The 20,252-nt window shown below is 48.5% G+C and overlaps 10 protein-coding genes across 10 annotated transcripts; 6 read left to right on the forward strand and 4 right to left on the reverse strand.

Moving 5' to 3' along the window:
• Positions 1-1,400: 1,400 nt before the first annotated feature.
• Positions 1,401-2,357, forward strand: N7455_012266 (uncharacterized protein; the record flags this gene model as incomplete). The annotated part of the gene is made up of 1 exon (XM_040952751.1): positions 1,401-2,357. One exon carries the CDS (start codon positions 1,401-1,403, stop codon positions 2,355-2,357), a length of 957 nt encoding a protein of 318 aa, XP_040816916.1.
• A 357-nt stretch (positions 2,358-2,714) lies between these two features.
• On the reverse strand, positions 2,715-4,459 carry N7455_012267 (histidine phosphatase family protein; the record flags this gene model as incomplete). The annotated part of the gene is made up of 3 exons (XM_040952806.2): positions 2,715-4,059; positions 4,117-4,273; positions 4,339-4,459. The coding sequence occupies 3 exons, from the start codon at positions 4,457-4,459 to the stop codon at positions 2,715-2,717; spliced, it is 1,623 nt and encodes a 540-aa protein (XP_040816967.2).
• Positions 4,460-5,305: 846 nt separating this feature from the next.
• On the forward strand, positions 5,306-7,067 carry N7455_012268 (uncharacterized protein; the record flags this gene model as incomplete). The annotated part of the gene is made up of 2 exons (XM_065606848.1): positions 5,306-5,683; positions 5,736-7,067. 2 exons carry the CDS (start codon positions 5,306-5,308, stop codon positions 7,065-7,067), a joined length of 1,710 nt encoding a protein of 569 aa, XP_065460014.1.
• Positions 7,068-7,363: 296 nt separating this feature from the next.
• N7455_012269 (uncharacterized protein) lies at positions 7,364-9,040 on the reverse strand (the record flags this gene model as incomplete). Its single annotated transcript, XM_040952873.2, has 4 exons — positions 7,364-7,517; positions 7,573-8,249; positions 8,301-8,795; positions 8,852-9,040. The coding sequence occupies 4 exons, from the start codon at positions 9,038-9,040 to the stop codon at positions 7,364-7,366; spliced, it is 1,515 nt and encodes a 504-aa protein (XP_040817048.2).
• A 2,262-nt stretch (positions 9,041-11,302) lies between these two features.
• N7455_012270 (ankyrin repeat domain-containing protein) lies at positions 11,303-12,091 on the reverse strand (the record flags this gene model as incomplete). The annotated part of the gene is made up of 1 exon (XM_040952708.2): positions 11,303-12,091. The coding sequence occupies one exon, from the start codon at positions 12,089-12,091 to the stop codon at positions 11,303-11,305; it is 789 nt and encodes a 262-aa protein (XP_040816793.2).
• Positions 12,092-12,426: 335 nt separating this feature from the next.
• On the reverse strand, positions 12,427-12,783 carry N7455_012271 (uncharacterized protein; the record flags this gene model as incomplete). Its single annotated transcript, XM_065606849.1, has 2 exons — positions 12,686-12,783; positions 12,427-12,605 (listed from the first exon to the last, which is right to left on the reverse strand). The coding sequence occupies exons 1-2, from the start codon at positions 12,753-12,755 to the stop codon at positions 12,427-12,429; spliced, it is 249 nt and encodes an 82-aa protein (XP_065460015.1). The 5' UTR covers positions 12,756-12,783.
• Positions 12,784-13,629: 846 nt separating this feature from the next.
• On the forward strand, positions 13,630-14,625 carry N7455_012272 (uncharacterized protein; the record flags this gene model as incomplete). The annotated part of the gene is made up of 1 exon (XM_040952643.2): positions 13,630-14,625. The coding sequence occupies one exon, from the start codon at positions 13,630-13,632 to the stop codon at positions 14,623-14,625; it is 996 nt and encodes a 331-aa protein (XP_040817017.1).
• A 288-nt stretch (positions 14,626-14,913) lies between these two features.
• On the forward strand, positions 14,914-15,438 carry N7455_012273 (nucleoside deaminase; the record flags this gene model as incomplete). The annotated part of the gene is made up of 1 exon (XM_040952834.2): positions 14,914-15,438. The coding sequence occupies one exon, from the start codon at positions 14,914-14,916 to the stop codon at positions 15,436-15,438; it is 525 nt and encodes a 174-aa protein (XP_040816838.2).
• Positions 15,439-17,185: 1,747 nt separating this feature from the next.
• Positions 17,186-19,030, forward strand: N7455_012274 (uncharacterized protein; the record flags this gene model as incomplete). Its single annotated transcript, XM_065606850.1, has 8 exons — positions 17,186-17,227; positions 17,289-17,328; positions 17,390-17,415; positions 17,488-17,821; positions 17,872-18,056; positions 18,110-18,302; positions 18,358-18,628; positions 18,679-19,030. 8 exons carry the CDS (start codon positions 17,186-17,188, stop codon positions 19,028-19,030), a joined length of 1,443 nt encoding a protein of 480 aa, XP_065460016.1.
• Positions 19,031-19,070: 40 nt separating this feature from the next.
• N7455_012275 (DUF4449 domain-containing protein) lies at positions 19,071-20,141 on the forward strand (the record flags this gene model as incomplete). Its single annotated transcript, XM_065606851.1, has 1 exon — positions 19,071-20,141. The coding sequence occupies one exon, from the start codon at positions 19,071-19,073 to the stop codon at positions 20,139-20,141; it is 1,071 nt and encodes a 356-aa protein (XP_065460017.1).
• Between the last annotated feature and the right edge of the window lie 111 nt (positions 20,142-20,252).

The raw sequence follows: 20,252 nt of genomic DNA on the forward strand, positions 1-20,252 counted from the left end.
TCTCGGCAGTGGCTGACGGTAGGTACATATCGAGTGAAGTTAAGTTTGACCATCGCCTTTGTTCCGGTAAATCTTAGGGGGTCGCTGCGGTCAATCGATTCCGATGAGCCAATGGAACCCCGGTAATATTTCATCGAGAGAACGTAACCTAGAGACTTGGGGCTTTTGCAACGGAAAGGGGGTCCCTAGAAGTTTATACTGTGGTCGTTGACTATAAATGGCCAATGGAGTATCTTAGATGGGGGTTAAGTGGAGATGGGTCGGTAGTTATGCCGGCTGATTGGCAATATAGTCCCGCACTATTGGACTTCAAAGCCAACATACGAGCTCTTTCAGGTGGTTTGATTCCCCTAGTTATGTGGTTCTCTGCAGATCATTCTTTGTTTCTCTGGATTCCCCCACCCTAATTTCCATTAAAAATGACATCAGAGAGAGAGCGAGAGAAAAAACAAAAAACAGGTGTGGCAAATAATAATAATGGAGATGATGGGGCGAAGGCCTTGACACAGATGATCCCCTATTTAAAGTGGGTTTAGAATATCAGGGGTTTTAACAGTCATCGGGGTGCTAGATGCACTATATTGTATATTCTACCTACTTTAACCGGATATTTGGAACGGGTGGACGGAACCAGATCTCATTTACCAAATGGAACAAAACAAATTTTATGGTTAACTCACGGAGTTACTCGGACTATGGGTAAACCCTTATAAGCTCACGCTAGCCTGCGCTAGGACCCTATGTCTCCATCCACCCTACAAAGTAAACATAGGCATATGTAGATCTCAATTTAGACCTCTTATCCGGTAGTCTCCGGATTGACATTTCGACTCGAATTGGGATTGTCCATTAAAATGATATGTGAAGATCCTATCTCTAGGACTTGAGTGAGGGTTTCAAGGAACTATGCTGAAAGTTACGGGATAGGCTTCAGCTACAAGTGCCAGGGTTCGATAATATGCCCCCCTCATCCAAAGTGTTTCTTTGCTTTCAAAGATCCTGGCAATAGTTGCCACTTGGGTAGGACCCTGTGCTGACCCTGGACTTATTCGGTACATCTACGGAGTAATGGCGCCAACTCTCGGCATAATGGATGCTAGTCCCACTTAATACTTCTCTAAGACTCCATTATATTGATCCTATTGAAATCAAGTCAACTATGGAGCTGACCCGCTAGTCTAGGATATTGCTCCTTCCGTAACAAGCTGTAAAATCCTGAACAGGGGACAGGGGCAAGCAAGATCGTACCTGTAGATCACATTCGGTCCATAGCATATAAATACAGTCTTTCTCTGCATTCCCATCAAAGTCTTCCTTTTCCTCCAAGCCTCTTACCACAGTCATTCTTTACGCAAACTACAGTCACTCCTTTCAGTTTCTATATACCCATTAATTTCACAATGAAGGCCTCTTTCATCGCTACCGTCGCCGCTCTGGCCGGCTCTGCTTTCGCCGCTCCCACCCCCGCTGGTGGTCTTGATAGCATCCTCAATGGCCTCAAGGTCGGTGATCTCACCAAGGAGCTCAAGCTTAACGAGCTCCCCGTTGTCTCTAAGCTCGGTGATGTGACCAAGGTCCTGAACCTTCCCTCCCCCGCCTCTCCCTCCGCTAGCAGCGCCCCCGCCGTCCAGGACAATCACCTTGTCCAGAACCTCGGACCTCAGCTCGACAACATCCTGACCGTTGCCGGCCCTGACGCCACTACCCTCCTCATTGAGCTCTCCCCTGAGGTCTCTGCCCTCGTCTCCGGCCTTGGTCTCGGTGCCCTCGGTGCTCCCCTCGGTTCCATTGTCGCCTCCGCCTCCGGCGTTGGTGCTCTCGTCACTGGCCTTGGCCCCGTCGTCGACGGTCTCGTCACTGTTGTCGGTGCTGACGTTGGTGCTCTCCTCATCAGCCTCTCCCCCGAGGTCGCTGGCCTCGTTTCCGGTCTTGGTCTCCCTACCGTTGGTGTCCCCGTCGGTACCGTCGTTGCTACTCTCGGCAAGAACCTCAAGCGTGGCGAGATTGTCCAGGACCTTGCCCCTAAGGTCAAGACTACCCTGACTGTCACTGGCAAGAACGCCAAGAACCTCCTCATCGAGCTCTCCCCCTCCGTCACCTCCCTCGTTGCTGGCCTCGGTCTGACCACCATCTCCGGCCCCATTGGCTCCATCGTCGCTGAGGCTTCTTCCGTCGGTGACCTCATCGTCCACATCTCCGAGCCCGTTGAGGACCTCCTCCACATCGTCGGCAAGGACGGAAAGCACCTCCTCATCAAGCTGTCTCCCTCCGTCGTTGCCCTTGTCACTGGTCTCGGCCTCCCCACTGTTGCCACCCCTCTCGGTGCCATCCTCACCACTGTCGCTCAGAACCTGTAAAGTGTTCACAGGCAGTGCTATCATTCCGGTTGCATATGATTGCTTGGGTGTAGGTCCGGCGTCGGTCTGATCTCGGTTCTCGCTCGGCATATAATCACAACAATTTATTATATTCATGTATACAAGTTCTAGATTATTAGATAGATAATGGCCCTTAGAATATTCTTATTATAATGATGGATATGTGCAGACTCCTGGAACCAATCCAAGTAATTATAAGTCGGAACAACCTTGACTAGGGTTGAAAGATTTGACTAGAATCTATGAATATCTTCTACCCAACAATCAATATAGTTACTCGACGACTCGGAATTTGAATCACAAGATGCGATAGCAGATGTAACTTCAGATGTAGCTTTAGATCGCACCTGTCGTGATGTCTCCGTATGCCGGGACTGAATAGTTGCCAAAACAACTCTCATCATACTTCGCCTTTACAATGTTTTCCTTCTGAACCTTGATGAATGTCTGCAGCTCGCACCATCCGTCATCCCGGTCTCCGCACTCTGAGATACTGCTCCCAAGAGGGATTGTCCTCTGATTCATTAACATATGCACATAGGTTGTTTCACCCCCCTTGGACTCATATGGGGAGACCTGAGGATCCCCCGAGCGCCTCGCAAGTACGGGCCGCGGCGCTTTGATCACTTCTATATTGAAGCGTCCTGCGAATGGAACAATATGGCTGACAACCAGCTGACGATTCGGCGGCGCACTGGAGGTGGGCAGGAACTCCCCAAACTGTGTGAGGCCTAGCGCCGTCAACATCGAGAAGATGGTGGTATCGTGACTAAAATCCAAATACAAGTTCTGGTTCAAAGGGAAGGTTGTAGGGTTCGTGTCTAATGTTTCATTGATGGCAGCGAACCCCTCGTCTGGTTGAGGGTATTGGTGCTGCAGTCGGGCGATGAGCTCTTCAACGTAGCCAACGCCCACTGCCCGTCCCGTGGGAGACGCAAATCCGTTTCCTCCATAGTAGCTTAGGTCAAGGCTATACTCAAAGCCTAGCCACTCGTCTTTGGTAAAGAGGGAGCAAAAGGGGCTGTACCCCAAGCCGACGGTCTCATATGGGCACATCGTCTGGGCGTTATACGTGTCCGCAATTGTCCAGTTTGGGTTGCCCGTCATCGACTGACGGAATCGGTCCGTTGCAGACTTCAGATATTTCTCCTGCCATTCGGTGCTTGCCCACTCCCCGCCCGCTGACCGATTGTTATTGTTATTGGTGCACGCCTTATCTCCGGCCAGAGGATTCTTGAACTCAGTTTGTTCGATAAGGACTTCCAAAGTGACATTTTTTGTCCAGTTAGGGCCAAAGAAGCCGTTCAAGAAGTTTTCGGCTGACTGCAACATTCGCACTTGAGTGGTTGTACGGGCGATAAGTGGTAAGGATGGATCATAAAGTCGACCATAGTTAAACCAATTAAGCACACCGCTGTCAAAGAGCTGTTGCCGTCCAAGAGCTGTCAGCTCTTCTTTTCCCAGTTGGTATTCCCAGCTGTTGAGGAACGCCAGGTTGCCAGTGAAGCGAGTCCCATCGCCTAAAAGTTCCGCTATACGGTCTGGTAGAGTGGCCACAGAGGAGCTAGAAGTGGGATATCGAGATCCGTGTCGATGTACCATATGCATCTGTGTGATGTTGCTGCCGGAAGGAAGTGGATATTCTTTAACCCCGAATCCTGAAGGATTTGGCATGTAAGGTCTTGGTCCCATGGTCAGTCACTTAGAAACCGAGCCGGTGAGCTCTACCCATACGTACGAGAGATTGCCCATATATTTGAATATTTCAGCACCATCAGTCTCTCCGATGATAGGTACATCGGTCACCACCGGGGTATTGGGCACATAAAAATCTTCCCCAAACGGAGCTAGGTTTGTCTGGGCCAGAAAGGGTGCGCTTCCGGCCTCAGTCGGACCTGTGTTTACATATATCCGTCAACACTTGAGGGGCCAATTGGTAGCGGTGTCGGGAGATATATACCAGCAAATGGACCATAGCCGGTCTGGAAATAGTCTGGAACCGTGGATGTTCCTCTTGGCTTCACAACGCTAGCATTCGCGGCTGTCGCACCAAGAAGTAGAAACTGAGAAGGGATATGCATAGCCGCACGAATAGGTCTGGGTAAATATGATCAATCAGGCTTGGTAACCGTTCTCCTTATTATTTTCCCCAGGTTTTGTACAACCTTTTATAAATGGACGATCCGGCTCATATTCTGTGGGATGTGGGATGCGGAGTTGAGTCTTGCGCCGAACCGTAGTATGTATTCAGCAGCTTTACCATTAGCCGACCCCTGTTGGTGATTTCCGGTCAATTGGCCCCCACGATATACTAAGTGGACAGGATCTATTTACCCAGGTGGTGCAGACCTCGGGATACAAGGACCAAGGTTACGTCCCCGTGGGGCCCCGCATTTTATTTGACTTTCTCTTCATCCGGGGCAGCCCCACCAGGGCTGCATGTGACCTCGTATTCCGGGTATCTCGCTAACAAGCTTCTTCCCGCATAAACGACTGATACGCCAAGTACTCGTCTATCTATTGGCTAGCACCTTGTTCTCGGAATCATGTTTCCCTTCCTTTGACAGATGAACCAATTGGAACCATCCTCTATACGGGTTGGAACGGCATTTGAAAGCAAACCAATCAGCCATGCTTCAAAACACATCTTCTGTTGACAGTGTTCCTTTTCAAAATCAGCTTCACATCAGTGGCCAACCCAAGCCTTTCACATTTGACCAATTAGCTACCCGGAATGTAAATTGGGAATAGCCGACAGCTTCAAACACAGAGGAGAGGGCCCCCGTTCCCTGGGCATAAATAGCGGTTCTCGGCTCCACAAAAGAATATCGCCGTGTCGCCATCATTATTTCTCCGCAGGTCCCTGTGGTTCAGTTATATGACCATACTTTCTCCTCTTGTTCATATCGACATCCTAGGATACAGTCATGGCCAAGGATGACATTTCGCCGGCAGGGAATGCCCTGACGGATATTGAGCGTCAGGATTCTGTGCACATGGCTAAGGCAACCAATAATGCGAAATCAGCCGCTGACGCGGAGCATAAGATGACCTTGCTACAAGGTATCAGAACTTATCCGAAGGCGATCGCGTGGAGTGTTCTCATTTCCACATGTATCGCGATGGAAGGTTATGATATCAGTCTGGTCAATAACTTTTATGCATTTCCCCAATTCACAAAGAAATATGGCGAGTTGACGCCAGATGGCTCCTATCAAGTACCAGCTGCAGTACGTCGAACCAGTCGTTACTCCGTCTTTATCCTCTCCCCCACCCCCCATTCCCTCCTTATGGGATCTTCAATGGTATTTCTTTCAGACATACGTGGTATGTTACTAATTTCTATCTCGCATATAGTGGCAAGCCGGCCTCAGCAACGGCGCCTACTGCGGAGAAATAATTGGCCTCCTTATCAACGGATGGGCTTCGGAGCGATTCGGGTACCGCTATACGATTATGACTTCCCTAGCCCTAATCACCGCATTCACGGCAATCTTTTTCACGGCACCCAACATTCAAACCTTGCTTGCGGCGGAAATCCTCGCCGGAGTTCCATGGGGCATTTTTCAAACCCTCACGGTGACCTATGCTTCTGAAGTTTGCCCTGTCGTCCTAAGAGGATATCTCACGTCATATGTCAATTTCTGCTGGGGTCTTGGACAACTTGTGGGTATTGGAGTCATCAAAGCAATGCTAAATCGGGATGACCAATGGTCATACAAGATTCCGTATGGATTGCAATGGATGTGGCCAGTTCCTCTCTTTATTGCGATTTTCCTCGCCCCGGAATCACCATGGTGGTTGGTCAGAAAGAATAGAGATGAGGACGCGAAGAAGGCACTCCTACGCCTCACGAATCCTGAGCGAAACATGGATTTCAATGCGGACGAAACTATTGCTATGATACGTCATACTACGGATCTTGAAGCGAAGCTTTCAGAAGGAGCATCATACTTTGATTGTTTCAAAGGAGCCAATTTACGGCGATCAGAGATCGTCTGTCTTGTGTGGGCTATTCAGAATCTCAGCGGCAATTCCTTCTCTAATTACTCTACATACTTCCTGGAACAGGCAGGATTGTCAGCATCCAATTCTTATTCATTCGCGATGGGACAATACGGGATTAACATGGTTGGTGTCCTTGGAGCATGGCTTCTCATGTCTTTCGGAATTGGTCGAAGAACGCTATACCTCTATGGCCTCTGCGGACTATGCACTATTCTATTTTTGATTGGTTTCCTCGGCTTGGTTCCGAATGCACATAAGGATCAAGCATCACTCGCAACAGGTTCAATGATGCTATGCTGGGCATTGTTCTACCAGCTTTCCGTCGGAACAGTGGCCTATTCGCTCGTGGCAGAGATTTCGACTCGTCGGCTGCAAATCAAGACTGTGGTGCTCGGTCGCATCCTATACAATATTGTTGCCATCATCTGCGGTGTGTTAACCCCCTACATGTTGAACCCTGCCGCCTGGGATTGGAGTAATTACGCAGGGTTTTTCTGGGGAGGAATTTGCTTCCTTTGTGTTGTATACACGTTCTTCCGAGTTCCAGAAACAACAGGTCGCACTTTTGCTGAACTTGATATGCTGTTTGAAGAGAAGGTGTCGGCCAGGAAATTTGCCAGTACCCAAGTTGAGGTGTATGAAAATCAGGTGGAAGTGTTTGAGCACACTGTCAAAGAATGAGGGACTCGTACGTTGTCAGGTCTGTTGTGATTGCCAAGGCAAGGTATTCTAGTCAATAGTGCCGGCAAATGTGCTTTGTTCTATCTTCTATCTATAATTATGGAGACCTTTGAATCCATCTGCAGTCAACAGTCCAACTTTTCAATCAATGATAAAAGTACACTCAGCTGCTTTGCTCAGAAATTGCCTAGATATCTGCATTTGTGTAAAAAAGAGGAGTGAAAGGACGAGTCAACGTCTAGTATCTTAACCCAGTGTGCTGAAATCTGCATATCCACTGTTCTTCACTTTTCAATTCACCCTGAACTCAATGAATCAGTGCTACTTCTGTGCCACCTATTGCCTTGCAAATGCAACAGCATTGTCGGAATGAAGCTAGCACCCATAATCAAAGCAGTGACGACACCGGAGCTATTAGCAATCCCGACGCTGTCGAACATAGACGTGAACCTAAAATAGTCATCAGCATTATAGCTTTCAAAAATTGAAAATCAGGCCAACTTACCAGAAAGGTCCAATGAATCCCCATGTCGAGCGTATAAAGTTGATAAACACCCCAACACTACCCGCATCCTGGGGATATATATCCACCGCATAGGTCGTCAGCACGGTGGTGACAACCTGATTACCGAAGGCAGCAACACCAGTCCCAACCACTGGTCTAACATCCAATTTCCCAGCGGTAGCTTGCTCAGTGCATACCAAGAAAACGACCATACCAGCGATGCTCAGCAGGAAACCAATATAGCTTAACCAAAGTCGGAACTCTGGCGCGGGCTTACGGCCAATCTTCCGCGCACGAGTATTCATCCACATATCTGACATGAACCCGCCTAACTGTTCACCCAATAGAGAGCCGATAATCAAGCCAAGGAACAGCAAACCTAGTTGCTGGGCGTTGAGATCGAACTTGCGTTGCAGTAGCTGGGGAACCTCGACCGAGTTCATGACTGAGGCGAAGAGGAAGACCATGGAGTAGGCAATGGTGACAAACACAACTGGGATGTTTGTAATCAGGGTCAGGGGGTGCCAGAACTCGGATAACTTAAACGGGGTTGGATCGATCCGTCGAAGGGACAAGTACTCTGTCTTGAACGCAGATGACGGGGAGTGCACGTCGGGACCGATGTAACGGGTCTCGGGTCCGAAGAAAATGTAGAGGATGAACTCGACAGCATTGGTCTGGATATATGATTAGTAATGGGAGTTTAGCTTTCCTAGATAAATACTCACAATGGCCAAGATCCAGTAGATCCAGCGGTATCCAACACGCTGAGTCACAAATCCGAAAATGAAAGGACCAACTGGCACACCCAAGGTCACCATGAGAGTCCAAACGCCCATGTAACGCGCTCTCTCATGTTTGAAGAATGTCTCGGTGACAACAACACTACCAATAGCCATAGCAGGTGATATAAAGAATGAAACTAAAGCTCGGCATGCTGCCATTGAGGCGTAGTCTGTGCTCTTTGCACAGCCAATGTTACAAATGCAGCTTAGTACCAGCGACAGGAGGAAAACTGGACGCCTTCCAAACCGGTGAGAGAATGGTTTCCAGAATAACGGGGCACCTCCCAGGATTGCGATCTGCAGAGAGGTTAAGTAGCTGACTCGTTGGATAGAGACTCCTAGATCTTCCGCAATATCTTCATAGGCACAGATAATGGCTGCCGCGGTAAAGGTACCCATGCAAGCATGGAACGCGACAAGACCCAAGTTGGTTGATTTCTGTGGTTCGGGTTCTATCAGCTTGGAATTCGGAAAACTGAGCCATTTCCACCGACCTTCCATGAGGGCCAGTTGTATGGGTCCGCTGGATCCATACTAGGAATCGGATCAAGGTCCACTGTGCCATGTCGTTCAATCAAGTATGATTTATGTGACTCGGAAAGAAGTGCAATCGAGTCAGAGATGTTGGTACCAATTTCCTTCTCTGTTGCGTAATTCAAGCTTTCTTTTTGGTGGGAGGCCATAGCGCAGAATATTATATTATACACCTTGGCAAGATAAAAGGCCGCGTTATAATCACAGGAAACAGCGGAAACTGTCAGATAAAAGGGATCCATTTAACCCCGCAACCTGGGGGGAGGATTCGTAATCGGTAGTCCGGGGTAGCAGTGGACTGTAAAGTGAACGAGCGTTTTCAGTGGACCTCCGTGATCCATTCCCTCCATTATGACGTCCAATGATGGCTTTGTCGGTAGTTATAGAGGTAGTCCATTTACCAGAAAATACGGGGATCCAGTCGTATTTGGGTGTCTCGGTGTTACAGAAGTTGGGATGTTGGAACTAGTGTATCAACTAGTCCAATACCAGGGATGAACCGAAATATAACAGGCTGGCCGAGGTCTGTCGAGAATACTGGGCCTAACTACTACACTGCTAATACAATACCCCTCCTTGTGGTCCTCGGTGGGATTTTAGCATACTTTGCCTGCGCAAGCCGGCTAAACAGATCGCCGGAGAGGCAAACGTACCTAATCCACCAGGTACTAAGTACTAACCCCATTGGGGAATTTGAAACAAGCCAGGTAGGCCTTCAACGGTGGTTTTATATCACGTCTGGGATTTGAACACTTGAATGATGGCCGTGGGAGTAATAATCCCCAGAAGTGATGTTATTCACAAGCATGCTTTCTTATGTAAATCTGCATATTTTTATTTTATTTGTTTATTTATAAGGCCACACTTTCGTATGCAAATCCCGCTGGCTCTCGTTCTCGGCCAATTCAACAAATTCATGTTTGAAACGCTCATTCAACTCCATGGCTCGTTCATAGTATTCCGGCCGGACCATGCCCCCTAAAGGAATAAGCCCCGCGTCTTGGAGTTGATGGACAATGTCCGAAATTCCCTCCAGGAGATTCATTTCGTCTCTATGTCTGATTAACTCCTATTCTCCGAAATCGGTCGGAATTGACTCTTGCTTGTACTTGAGATCAGTCCAGCGCGCGACAACTTTGATCAGAGAGTTGCGAAGAGAGCAAGATTTTAATTGGAGGTCGGATGTATAGTATATGCACCCATGTCTCAAAAAGTAATCGATGCTAGTCTTTTCTCTATGTCCAGAATCTGGTCTACTATATAGGATTTTGTCGACAGGGAAATGGTTTCCCAGAGGCTTCCCAGTAGCTGACCTGTAGCTCTTTCTTCGAGAATATATTCAGCGCCGATTTCATTAGAGGCATCGGAGGACCAATCATAAATTCGAGGAATAGGAATCCCTAATTGATCGCGCAACTTTTGTTCTTAATTAGCTCGCCCATGAAGAAATAAAGACATTACGTACAAAGTGCCGAGCCGCAACCTCTGAGGCCGCTGTGAAGAATGATGGGCCCGCATTATGGTTAGGTAGTCGAGCTATGATTTCGCAACTGTCGCTCATAGTCAATAGAAAAGCCTTATTAAACGGTCCCTCGACACATTTAAGCAACTTCACGCCTGTTTCAAAGGTCAGCATTGAAGCGATTCGGTAGTTAGCCACCTACAAGTCGTTTCGGTATTTCCAACAATTTCAACAGAAGTATTCAGAAGAGCCTACAGGTTGAATTATCTCGATAGCGCATTGATAGTTTCTCAGGTTCTCCGCTCCTGGGGAAGTTAGACCAATACGAATACGATCATAAGCGTGGCATACAACCAGCGATATCGTTGATATCGGAATAAATCTTCTTCTTCCATAGGTTCTTCTGGAAGGACATTAGCCGCCAAGCCGGACGCCCCTCGATCAATGAGAAATTACCCGTTCCATCCTCCAATGCTCTCCAAAGGAGGGTCGTGGTTGGTTGCGGCATCTGGGTTCTCGTTCTGGTTAAGCAAGGGTGGTGACTTATGAATGGGAAAATCCTGTGTGAAGTGCGGCCTTGTATTAATGAGTTCATCTTTGTGTGCTGGTCTATTTTAAGTGGCTGTAGCTTTGAAGAGCGGATTTTTCTTCGGTTGAATGTGCCTGGACTGAGTTGCCAAGGGGCATAGCGGCCAAAAGCTGCATCCCTAATTTCCAAGCTACATTCCCAATTGGGCCTACTTTTTATACCGCCTTCAATGTATAGGGTCTCTAGATGTAGTAATTGTTTAAGTGTTTAATTATTAATATCAACAATAATTTTGGCCTGTTCGGATATGTCAAAGCACTTCCGATGCTGAAAGCCTTTTATATATATTTAAACAGTGAAAGATAATTTCTATAGTACAAGTTCATATAAAACACTTCTTCCAAACGACATCATTGCCGACTATACCCAAGCTGATACCCATCTCATTATGCTACTCAGAGCGTGAATAGCTATTGAAGGGCTCCTTCGTTGTCGGACACTCTCGATTCGCCGGGCAACCGATAACTTATGCTGATTTGCAAGATCCGCAGGAGTATACCCATCATGATCAATGGATGTTGCATCAGCGCCAGCTCTCAATAGCAGCTCCACAGCTTGCATGTTTCCATCGGCCGCCGCCCAATGTAAAGGTGTCCGTCCAGAGATGTCCCCCTTTGTGAAATCTGCCCCGTTCGTGACAAGCAGGTCAATTATGTCAATCTGTTGGGTTTGCATTGCCCAGTGTAACATGGAATAGCCGCCCGTCGTGATAACCGACATATCAGCACCATTTCCAAGCAAAAGTCGGACAATCGAGGTATTTCCCTTAGCAATGGCCGAATGTAATGCTGCCATGCCGTTTTTTGCCAGAATATTGGGACTCAGGCCGGCATCTAGTAGCAAAGATGCCGTGTTGTATTGATCACTTTCACAGGCATAGTGGAGAGCGGTATATCCTCGGCTGTTTTGAATAGAGAAATCAAAGTTTTTGGTGAGCAGTGACTCGATAATATCGTCCCATCCATTGACCGAAGCTATGTGAAACATGGTATCACCTGCTTCGTCCTTGACTGTAGTCCAATATTTCGGTTTGTAGTCGCGATCCATGCCCGGAATGGCCCGAGCCAGGTGGATCAAGTCTAACGGGCCAAGCAGCCGAGCTATGAGGAGCAGGATCTCTGCTGGGAGAACGGGGTGTGGGTTTTGCATTATCAACTGAACAAAACGGATCGATTGAAAAATTAAATTGAGTTGAGGTGCAATTGAGAATTCATGTGGGTGAATTTACACTGCGCTTTGAAATCGCCTTTCTCCAAATTGGAGAAACCCGGACTTACCCAAGTGCTCTCGATAGCTCTATCTGCCAACAACATCTAAATCAGGCAAATCCAGTCATTGTGGCATACCGTACATTGTCAAACTGCCAGATATTTGCCAGACTCAACAAATTATATAAGTAGAATCTACCTGGGAGAAATATCACCGCACCGCACAAGTCACCCATAAAAACATGACATTATGCACGGTGTTATTGCAAAGCGGCCTCAATATCCCCAGCTGTCCTTCGCTTGTATCGTATTTTCGACTGTATCAACGCCTATACTGATTGTTCCACAGTCTATTTGCTGTTCGACCTTCGGATACGGTGCCTTTAACGCCTTCCGATCTTCTTCATCGCAATTTAGCCGTATATCTTCTGGACCCAGATCAACTGTGCTGATATCTAATCTTATATATCAGTCTTTCTTCAAGGCCGGCACGATATCCATTTCCTTTTCAAATGGCAACACGAATCTATCCCACTCCCGATTGGTCCGAAATCCAAAGCGGGGGAGATGCGGAAGACCTTTCTCCATCGCGTCGAAATACTCATACCACCGACGTGGATAATTATATTGAAGCTATAATATCATTTATGAAAGGGTAGGGGGAAATAAAGATTAGAAAGCTTTGGGTAAGATTTGGACACACTAGAGATGTAGTACTATATGTATTTACATAGAGTATCCTAAAAACATCAAAGGTTCTAACAGTTCGAGCACTACGAAGTAGTTCGCACTAAAATATAAAATTTTTAAGTAGCTTCCAAAAATAGAGTAGCGTAATAACAGGGATGTACAATGTAGAGTAGACTTGGTAGATTTTATACCTCTCTTACCTCCTTAATATACCCCGTACGGAGTACATGGATGTAACAAATATAATCCCTGCCAAGATGCCGTGTCTTATCTCCAGCCTATCACCCGGAAATAGCAATAGCAATAATATAAGGGCAACAAATTCCCTAAAAACAGGGTCTATCTCGTCATGTCGAAAATAATACAAATCAGAGTTATTACTATTATCCATGGATGCTTATCTCCGCTGACGAAAACGTGTCTAATAACGTTTACTGAACCTTTGGTACGTACCTAGGTAGCCCCAAATTGAGACGTCGGCGTCCTATCAGAACCTCACCCGAGTCCGCGCGATCGGGGTTTCCCCGAAAAAGCCCCGATTTTATTTCTTCAATTAGGCCAATTGCGATCAATCTATACCAACTAATGAAGGTTTATCTTTGACTTTCTCCGCCACCTCCTGCCGTTTTGCCTCGTATCTCCCTCGGCTTTAGAATATATTCCCTAACTCCAGGTTGTCCCCCCGGAGGCTCTTTTTGCTTCTACATGTCCTTCTCCTGGCGACCCTGTTCTGGCGCCATGTCTATTTTATAATTGCGCAATACCGCTGCTTCCACCAGCGATGTCCTCATGTCGCTTGCCGACATCCCCGGCAGCAATTTCAGCATTGCTGATCGCTCCGCCCAGGACCGATTTGCGGAGCGTACTGTAGTTGCCTGCCTCATCGCCATTGCTTGGTATAATGCCTTGGAATTGATCGTTCTGTGCTTCACTACCTTCAAGCGATATGGCGGGTGGTATTTTTGGTGTCTCCTCATCGCTTCCTTCAGTATCATCCCTTTTGGTCTCGGATATCTCCTCATAATCTTCGACATATACAGCAACATGTTCCCCGTGGCGATGGAGCTAGTTGCTTGGGTCGGGATGGTAACGGGCCAATCCCTGGTTCTCTGGTCTCGATTGCATCTTGTCTGCTACAGCCCGGCCGTCCTCCGCGCCACTCTCGCCATGATCATTGTCGATGCGATAATCCTACACATCCCCGGCTCCGTCCTCGAGCTCGGCAGCCATTCGAACAAATCCTCCCTCTTCGCCAACGGGTTCAACATCTTCGAGCGTATCCAATTAGTCGGATTCTCCATACAAGAAATCATCCTCTCCGTCATTTACTCCTGGGAAGCTGTGCGGCTACTGAATCTCCGCCCAAGAGGCCAATACCGAGGCACCCTGGTCCAACTCCTGATCGTGAACGTAGTCATGATTATGATGGACGCCGCCATTATCGGAGTACAATACTCAGGTCTTTTCGACATCCACGTTACCCTCAAGGCAATGGTCTACAGCGTCAAGCTCAAGCTGGAATATGCGATCCTGGGAAAATTGGTGCACATCACCGAGGTGGGTGGCAGCAGCTCGGCCCACACCGACCTGTCGGATTTCGTGGATCTTTCTTTACATAATGCTCGCACCACACAGCCGGATAGCGACATGTTCACAGAGAATCCAGAGTACGGCCCGCACATTCGTCGTACGCGAGTACCCTCCAAGGGCTCGTCCACTGACCCGCTAAGAAGGAGTCTTTCCGCTGCCCAGAGTCCAGGTTTGAATAACTCGGACTACCCATGATGATTCCACATAGATAACGATCTTCGATGATTTTGTACATAAAAATTACTCAGTTTATAATGCACGACATACACCATACCCTATCTCGCCAATCGGGTGTTTAAATGTTTCACCTATAATGAGGGGAAAGTAGTACCCCCCATCACCCCTCACCTCGCATCGTCGGATACCGCCGCGAACATCAAGATATCAAATCGAGCACGATCCCCAAACCCACCGAACCCACTCAGACATCCTCCCACATCGACCCACCTATACCAAAATCCACAATCCAAACCATACCTCACAATGACCACTCCCAACCCAACCTCTCTAACCCACCTAACAAAACTCCAACTCACCGCGGCATCCCACGCAGCCCTCGTCCACCAAATACAAGCACAAGACCTACACAAAAAGCGACCCTTCGCAGCAATCCTCCTAGCCCCAAACAACGAAACAATCCTCCTTTCCTCGAACTCTCTCTCGCACGTGCGACACGCAGAAAGCGAGCTCGCGCGCAACGCAGCAGACAACTACGACTGGGCGTACCTAGCACGCTGCACGCTGGTGTCGACCTGGGAGCCGTGTGCGATGTGCGCGGGCGCCATCTACTGGGCGCATATTGGACGACTGGTGTATCTGGCGTCGGAGGAGGCGTTGCAGGGGGTTGTTGGTATTGGGAATCCGGAGAATTTGACGTTGGATTTACCTTGTCGGCGGGTTTTTGAGAAGGGGCAGAGTGTAGTTGAGGTTATTGGACCGTTGGTTGAGGAGGGGTGGGAAGGGAGGGTTGTGGAGGATAGTAGGCGGTATTGGGGAGGGAGTGGTTAGATATTAGTCTTGGTTGGGTATGGCTGGTGTGCTGTTCAGGTGGTGTTTGTGTACACCATATAAAGCTGTTGACATATCTATGCTAGTGGGCCTTGGACTGCACTGTGCTTTGGAGCAAGCTAGGGGTTAGTGGTCCTTTCATGGGGCTTGAAGGGTGTTGTGTTGGTTCAATAATGTAGGTCTTGGAGCCTGGTGTTGGTATTGGTGTTGGCGGGGGATAGCGTGATAACCATCTACAGACATATGATGAGAGCGCCACATACTTCATAATTCCGCTGCCTTGAAAGCTTCTGGTAAAGTCAATTTCCTAAGAACCTTATCAAAAAAGAGGTTCGAGCACCATCATATGTTGTTCGGGACGTAGGACGAGTTTAATGGCCGGGAAGAGAGATACCCAAGACTTTCCCTTTCTGGAGTCGCGTAGAGGCGCTAATATTAGTGTTCCAAGAGATTAATGGCCGACGATCATGTTCTAGGAGAGGGCCTCCACTGAAATATGATTTGGAATCATAGGCGTTCGTTGTATTTCATGTGATCGGCCAGTGACTTGCACATGCGATGTACATCTGTGAATCAGACTCGATCAAGCTCGATCGGACTCAAGATAAAGACCTTGGGGAGTGTGCCCCGGTGGAAACAGAATGGAGACGCTATTCTAAATCTAGTAAGGAGTGGGTGTAGGTACAGCCCCATCAAGCCACACCCCTTTTTTTGTTTTTGGAGGTGGCTGAAAGCTTGACCGACCTTCTAGAATTGTAACCTGGACCTCCCATGTTAAGCCGCGTCAAGCTCAATATCACACCGCTAATAAGGGCATGAATCCAACCAACCTTGGAAGCTCTGGAGTATAGTCTCCCTTATGTCACATTGAAGATCCGAAATGTTGACGTCAAGTTGAGCAGAGTCTGATATCGTGGACCCACTTGGATCCATGGATGATGATGGAGCGCGTGTGCCAAGACCTCGATCTTGTCAAACTTGTAGATCTTGGGGTTTATGGGATTTATGTTTAGGATTTTACATTAATAGATTAATAGAATTGGAAGCTATAGCTCTAGCGTAGAGAAAAAAATACTAGCCTTATGGATACGATGAAGTGGATGACGTGGATCAGGAGCTGCTGGGTACGTACGAGTACCCATATGGAGGTTAATATGACCTTATACATATGACACAACTTATGTACCCAAATCCAATAGATTAACCACTTGAAATTTGTTCTAGGCGAAAAAAAAAAGAAGAAAAAAAAGAAAAATTAAGAAAAAGAAAATAGATGTATGAAATAAAAGACTGGCGAGGGAGCAGATGTCCGTGTTCGTGGCCAAAGAATTGTGCCACGACAGAATGACGTCAAGTGTCGATCACCAAGCTATGGGCAAAGTACCTACGGGGTACCTAGGTAGCTCTCTGTGTGTCTTTAGGTAACACAACTCGATTTTTGCCCAGAACTCCCTTAGGGCATTATCCTGCTCATCATAATGGCGCTATGTCCCCTGATCTTTTATATTCCGTCATTCCCTCTTGAATTTTCTTCTACCATATTTTCCTTCATTCCTGTGATACCCCTTGTTGTGTGCCTATACAGGTTCAATAAATAATTAATTCTCAGTGAGTCTTGACCCTTGTTTGCCATTAATGCAAACAGCCCTAGACAGACACAATCTCTAACCCTGTCGTTAGTTCATACATAATAACCTCTTCGCCTATCTCATCCCCTCATCATTGGTCTTGGAATACATACTTCATCATGTCTGTGAACGTACCCACCAATTCAAAGCAGAAGGAGAAGGTATGTGGGACAGTGCGACCCCAATTGCAACCACGGCCACTGACAGGGAATCCCATTCTAGGATATCAGCCAGAAGCTCCAATTCTTCGGTATCTACCATGGTAAGTTATGCTTCAGGTCACCCCAATTGATCATTTCTGTACTAACTGTCTCTCGTTATAGCCTTCAAGAATAGCAAACTCCCCTCGGTCCGTCGCAAATCATCTTCCATCGCCATTAGCCTGGCCAGAAATGCTGACTAGGTCTCTTCCCTCCCACAGAACAAGCAATGCGATATCGCTTTGAACTCCGCCTTGAACTCCAAGGCCCTCACATCTCCGCCTACGGAACTTTCATCCGACGGAAAGACCCTGGTGGCAGACCTGCGCAATGTCATTGACGCAGCGAAGAAGATGCTTTTGGTCAAGAATGAGGGTGAGCTCCTGCAAGACTTTGTCTGGCAAGCCCAGAAGATCTCAGCTGGCAATGTCGATGCCAAGCGCCCAGGACTTCCCGTCGACAAGGAGACCGGTCAGCAAGATGCTAGCAAGGCTGTTGATGGCCTGAAGACCCTGGGCACACTCATGATCACCAACGGAGAGTTTAGAAAACTACGTAAGCAACCTTCCGTTCGCTGATCACGAACATACCCTAACAATGCGCAGTGAACGATGCCATGACTCTTGGCAAGGACATTGCTGCGGATGCTTCTCAAAAGGCCGCCAACCAGGTCCGCCCCTCTCAAGAGGAGCTTTCGCAGATCGACCAAGCTGCAGAGGACAACGTGTGGCACGAGAAGCCCAATGTCTCCAAGGATGACTTGAAGTCCAAATTCAAGAGGAACAAGGCTGTATGTATACCCCTGATGCGCCCTCAATTCGCACATACTGACACTATCTACAGGAGAAGGGAAGCGCTGCCTCCGCTTCCGCTGTGGTTGCCGAGGAAGAGTCTGGCGTGTCACCGCAGAACAAGAGGAAGGAATATTCTGACAGGACCAAGAACTACGTGTCCGAGAAGATTCCCAAGGAGCGTCGCGAGCAGACCGTCTGGCGCCTTAAGAAGATGATCATTGAGATCCAGGGTCATGCTGACTGTAAGTATGCCAGAATTTATACATCGATGGCGAAGATCACTAACAAATTATGCAGACCAACAAGCCGTTGAGACCTTGTTGACCCTGGCCGAGCAATACGCCGGACACACTAAGAGCGTCTCCAAGCAAGGCGGTAGCTCTGCCCGTGACGTCCTGAAGACCGACGATGTTCAGGCTGTTCAGTACAACTTGCGCACTCTTATCGAACGCTTTGCCAACCACACCTCTCTGGATAGCTTCTTTGAGTCGCTAAACACCATCTACAGCGATGCTGAGAAGGACCCCGAACTGCGAAACTGGTTCACGAACGTCGACAACTTGATTCGGTATGTGAATTGGAACCCTTCCCCCCGGAATAACGACTGACCAGATATAGCAAATCTTTGCGCGAGCAGGGCTTCATCATGGAGGACGAATGCAACCGCCAGTGGAACGAGCTTTACGATAAGGGCCGTTACCTCCTGCGCGAGCGTTACCGCGGTCACTCTGACCGTATTGTCGACGAGGTCAAGTTCTTGGCCGACCAATTCGAGAAGGACCCGCAAAACCAGGCCCTTGCTGAGTCGTTCCAAAAGCTGTTCAAGGATCTCGGCCAAGATGGCAGTGGCAAGGCCACCTTCAAACCGGATCTCCTTCGGGATCTTCGCGATGTCATCATCCCCGGCATTTTCGAGAATGTCCGCTACGTTCCGATCCCCCCGTATCGAGGTCTCGGACCCCATGGTTGATGTTGTGGTCGAGAACCTGGTCATTGAGGGTGACAACCTGATGCCCAACGTCGTGGAGTTCGGCAGCGACAACTACTTCCGCTGGGGCCGCAAGAAGATCAGCAACAAGCGTGATAATAAGATCATGATTTCCATGTCTGGCATTCAGATGGATCTGCGCGATGTTGCCTACTACATCAAGAAGAAGGAGGGCTTCCCCGCCATCACTGATCGTGGTGTTATGGATCTCTTCCTCGGTGGTGAAGGTCTCAGCGTTAAGATCGCTGCTTCTACCGCCCAGAAGAACGACAAGGAGCACTTCTTCAAGCTGGACAAGGTGAACGTGAGCATCAATAACATGGATATCAAGCTGAAGAAGTCCAGCCACAAGCTGCTCTTCAACACCTTCAAGCCCATGCTGTTCCGCGTTGTCAAACCTGCTCTGCAGAAGGTGGTCGAGGGCCAGGTCCGCGAGGCCTTCAGAAAGGGCGACCTCTTCGCCAAGGAAATCCACACCGAGGCCACTCGTGCCCAGGAAGCCGCCCGCGAAGATCCCGCCAACGCGCCCTCAATCTTCTCTCGCTACGCCGATGCCGTCCGAGCTCGCACCCAAGCCAAGGCCAAGCAAGCCGAGGGCGCTGCCAAGCGTGACACCAAGGTCCAAACCGTCATGACCCTCCACGATTCCATCTTCCCTGACGTCGAGCTTCCGGGCGCCGTGTCCACCAAGGCTACTGAGTACGCCGACCTGGCTGCCAAGGGCGAGCGCTGGGAGTCCCCCATCTTCAGCGTCGGCAGTGCATCCGAGTCCACCGGCATCCCATCCGGCGGCCCTATCACGAACAAGTCCGCTGCCAGCACCCAAGGTGCAAGTGCCGCCGGTGTTGCTTCCGCCGCCGGTGTCTCTGGCGCCACCGCAGCCGCCGCTTCTAACACTGCCAACGGCACTAACGGCAACAAGATCTCGGAATACCAGCCCCGTGGCTTCTCCGATGAGGTTGACCAAGCTTTCGTCAATGGTAAGCCCCAGAACTTGGGTGAGGGCATTAAACATGCTGCCAACAACACTAATGGTGTTAACGGCACCGTCACCAACGGAACTTCCATCAACAACATCGGAACTACCGTCTAAACTGAATGTGGCCAAAATCGTTATGACATTCGTGTAACGTCATTTTCTCATGTCTCTTGATCTTTTTGTTTTTGTTATGATTTCCCCTTGTGCACTACGGATGTTATATTT

Source organism: Penicillium solitum, assembly GCF_028829755.1.
Source record: "Penicillium solitum strain IBT 25940 chromosome Unknown utg000009l_segment0_segment0, whole genome shotgun sequence".
Lineage (NCBI taxonomy): Eukaryota > Fungi > Ascomycota > Eurotiomycetes > Eurotiales > Aspergillaceae > Penicillium > Penicillium solitum.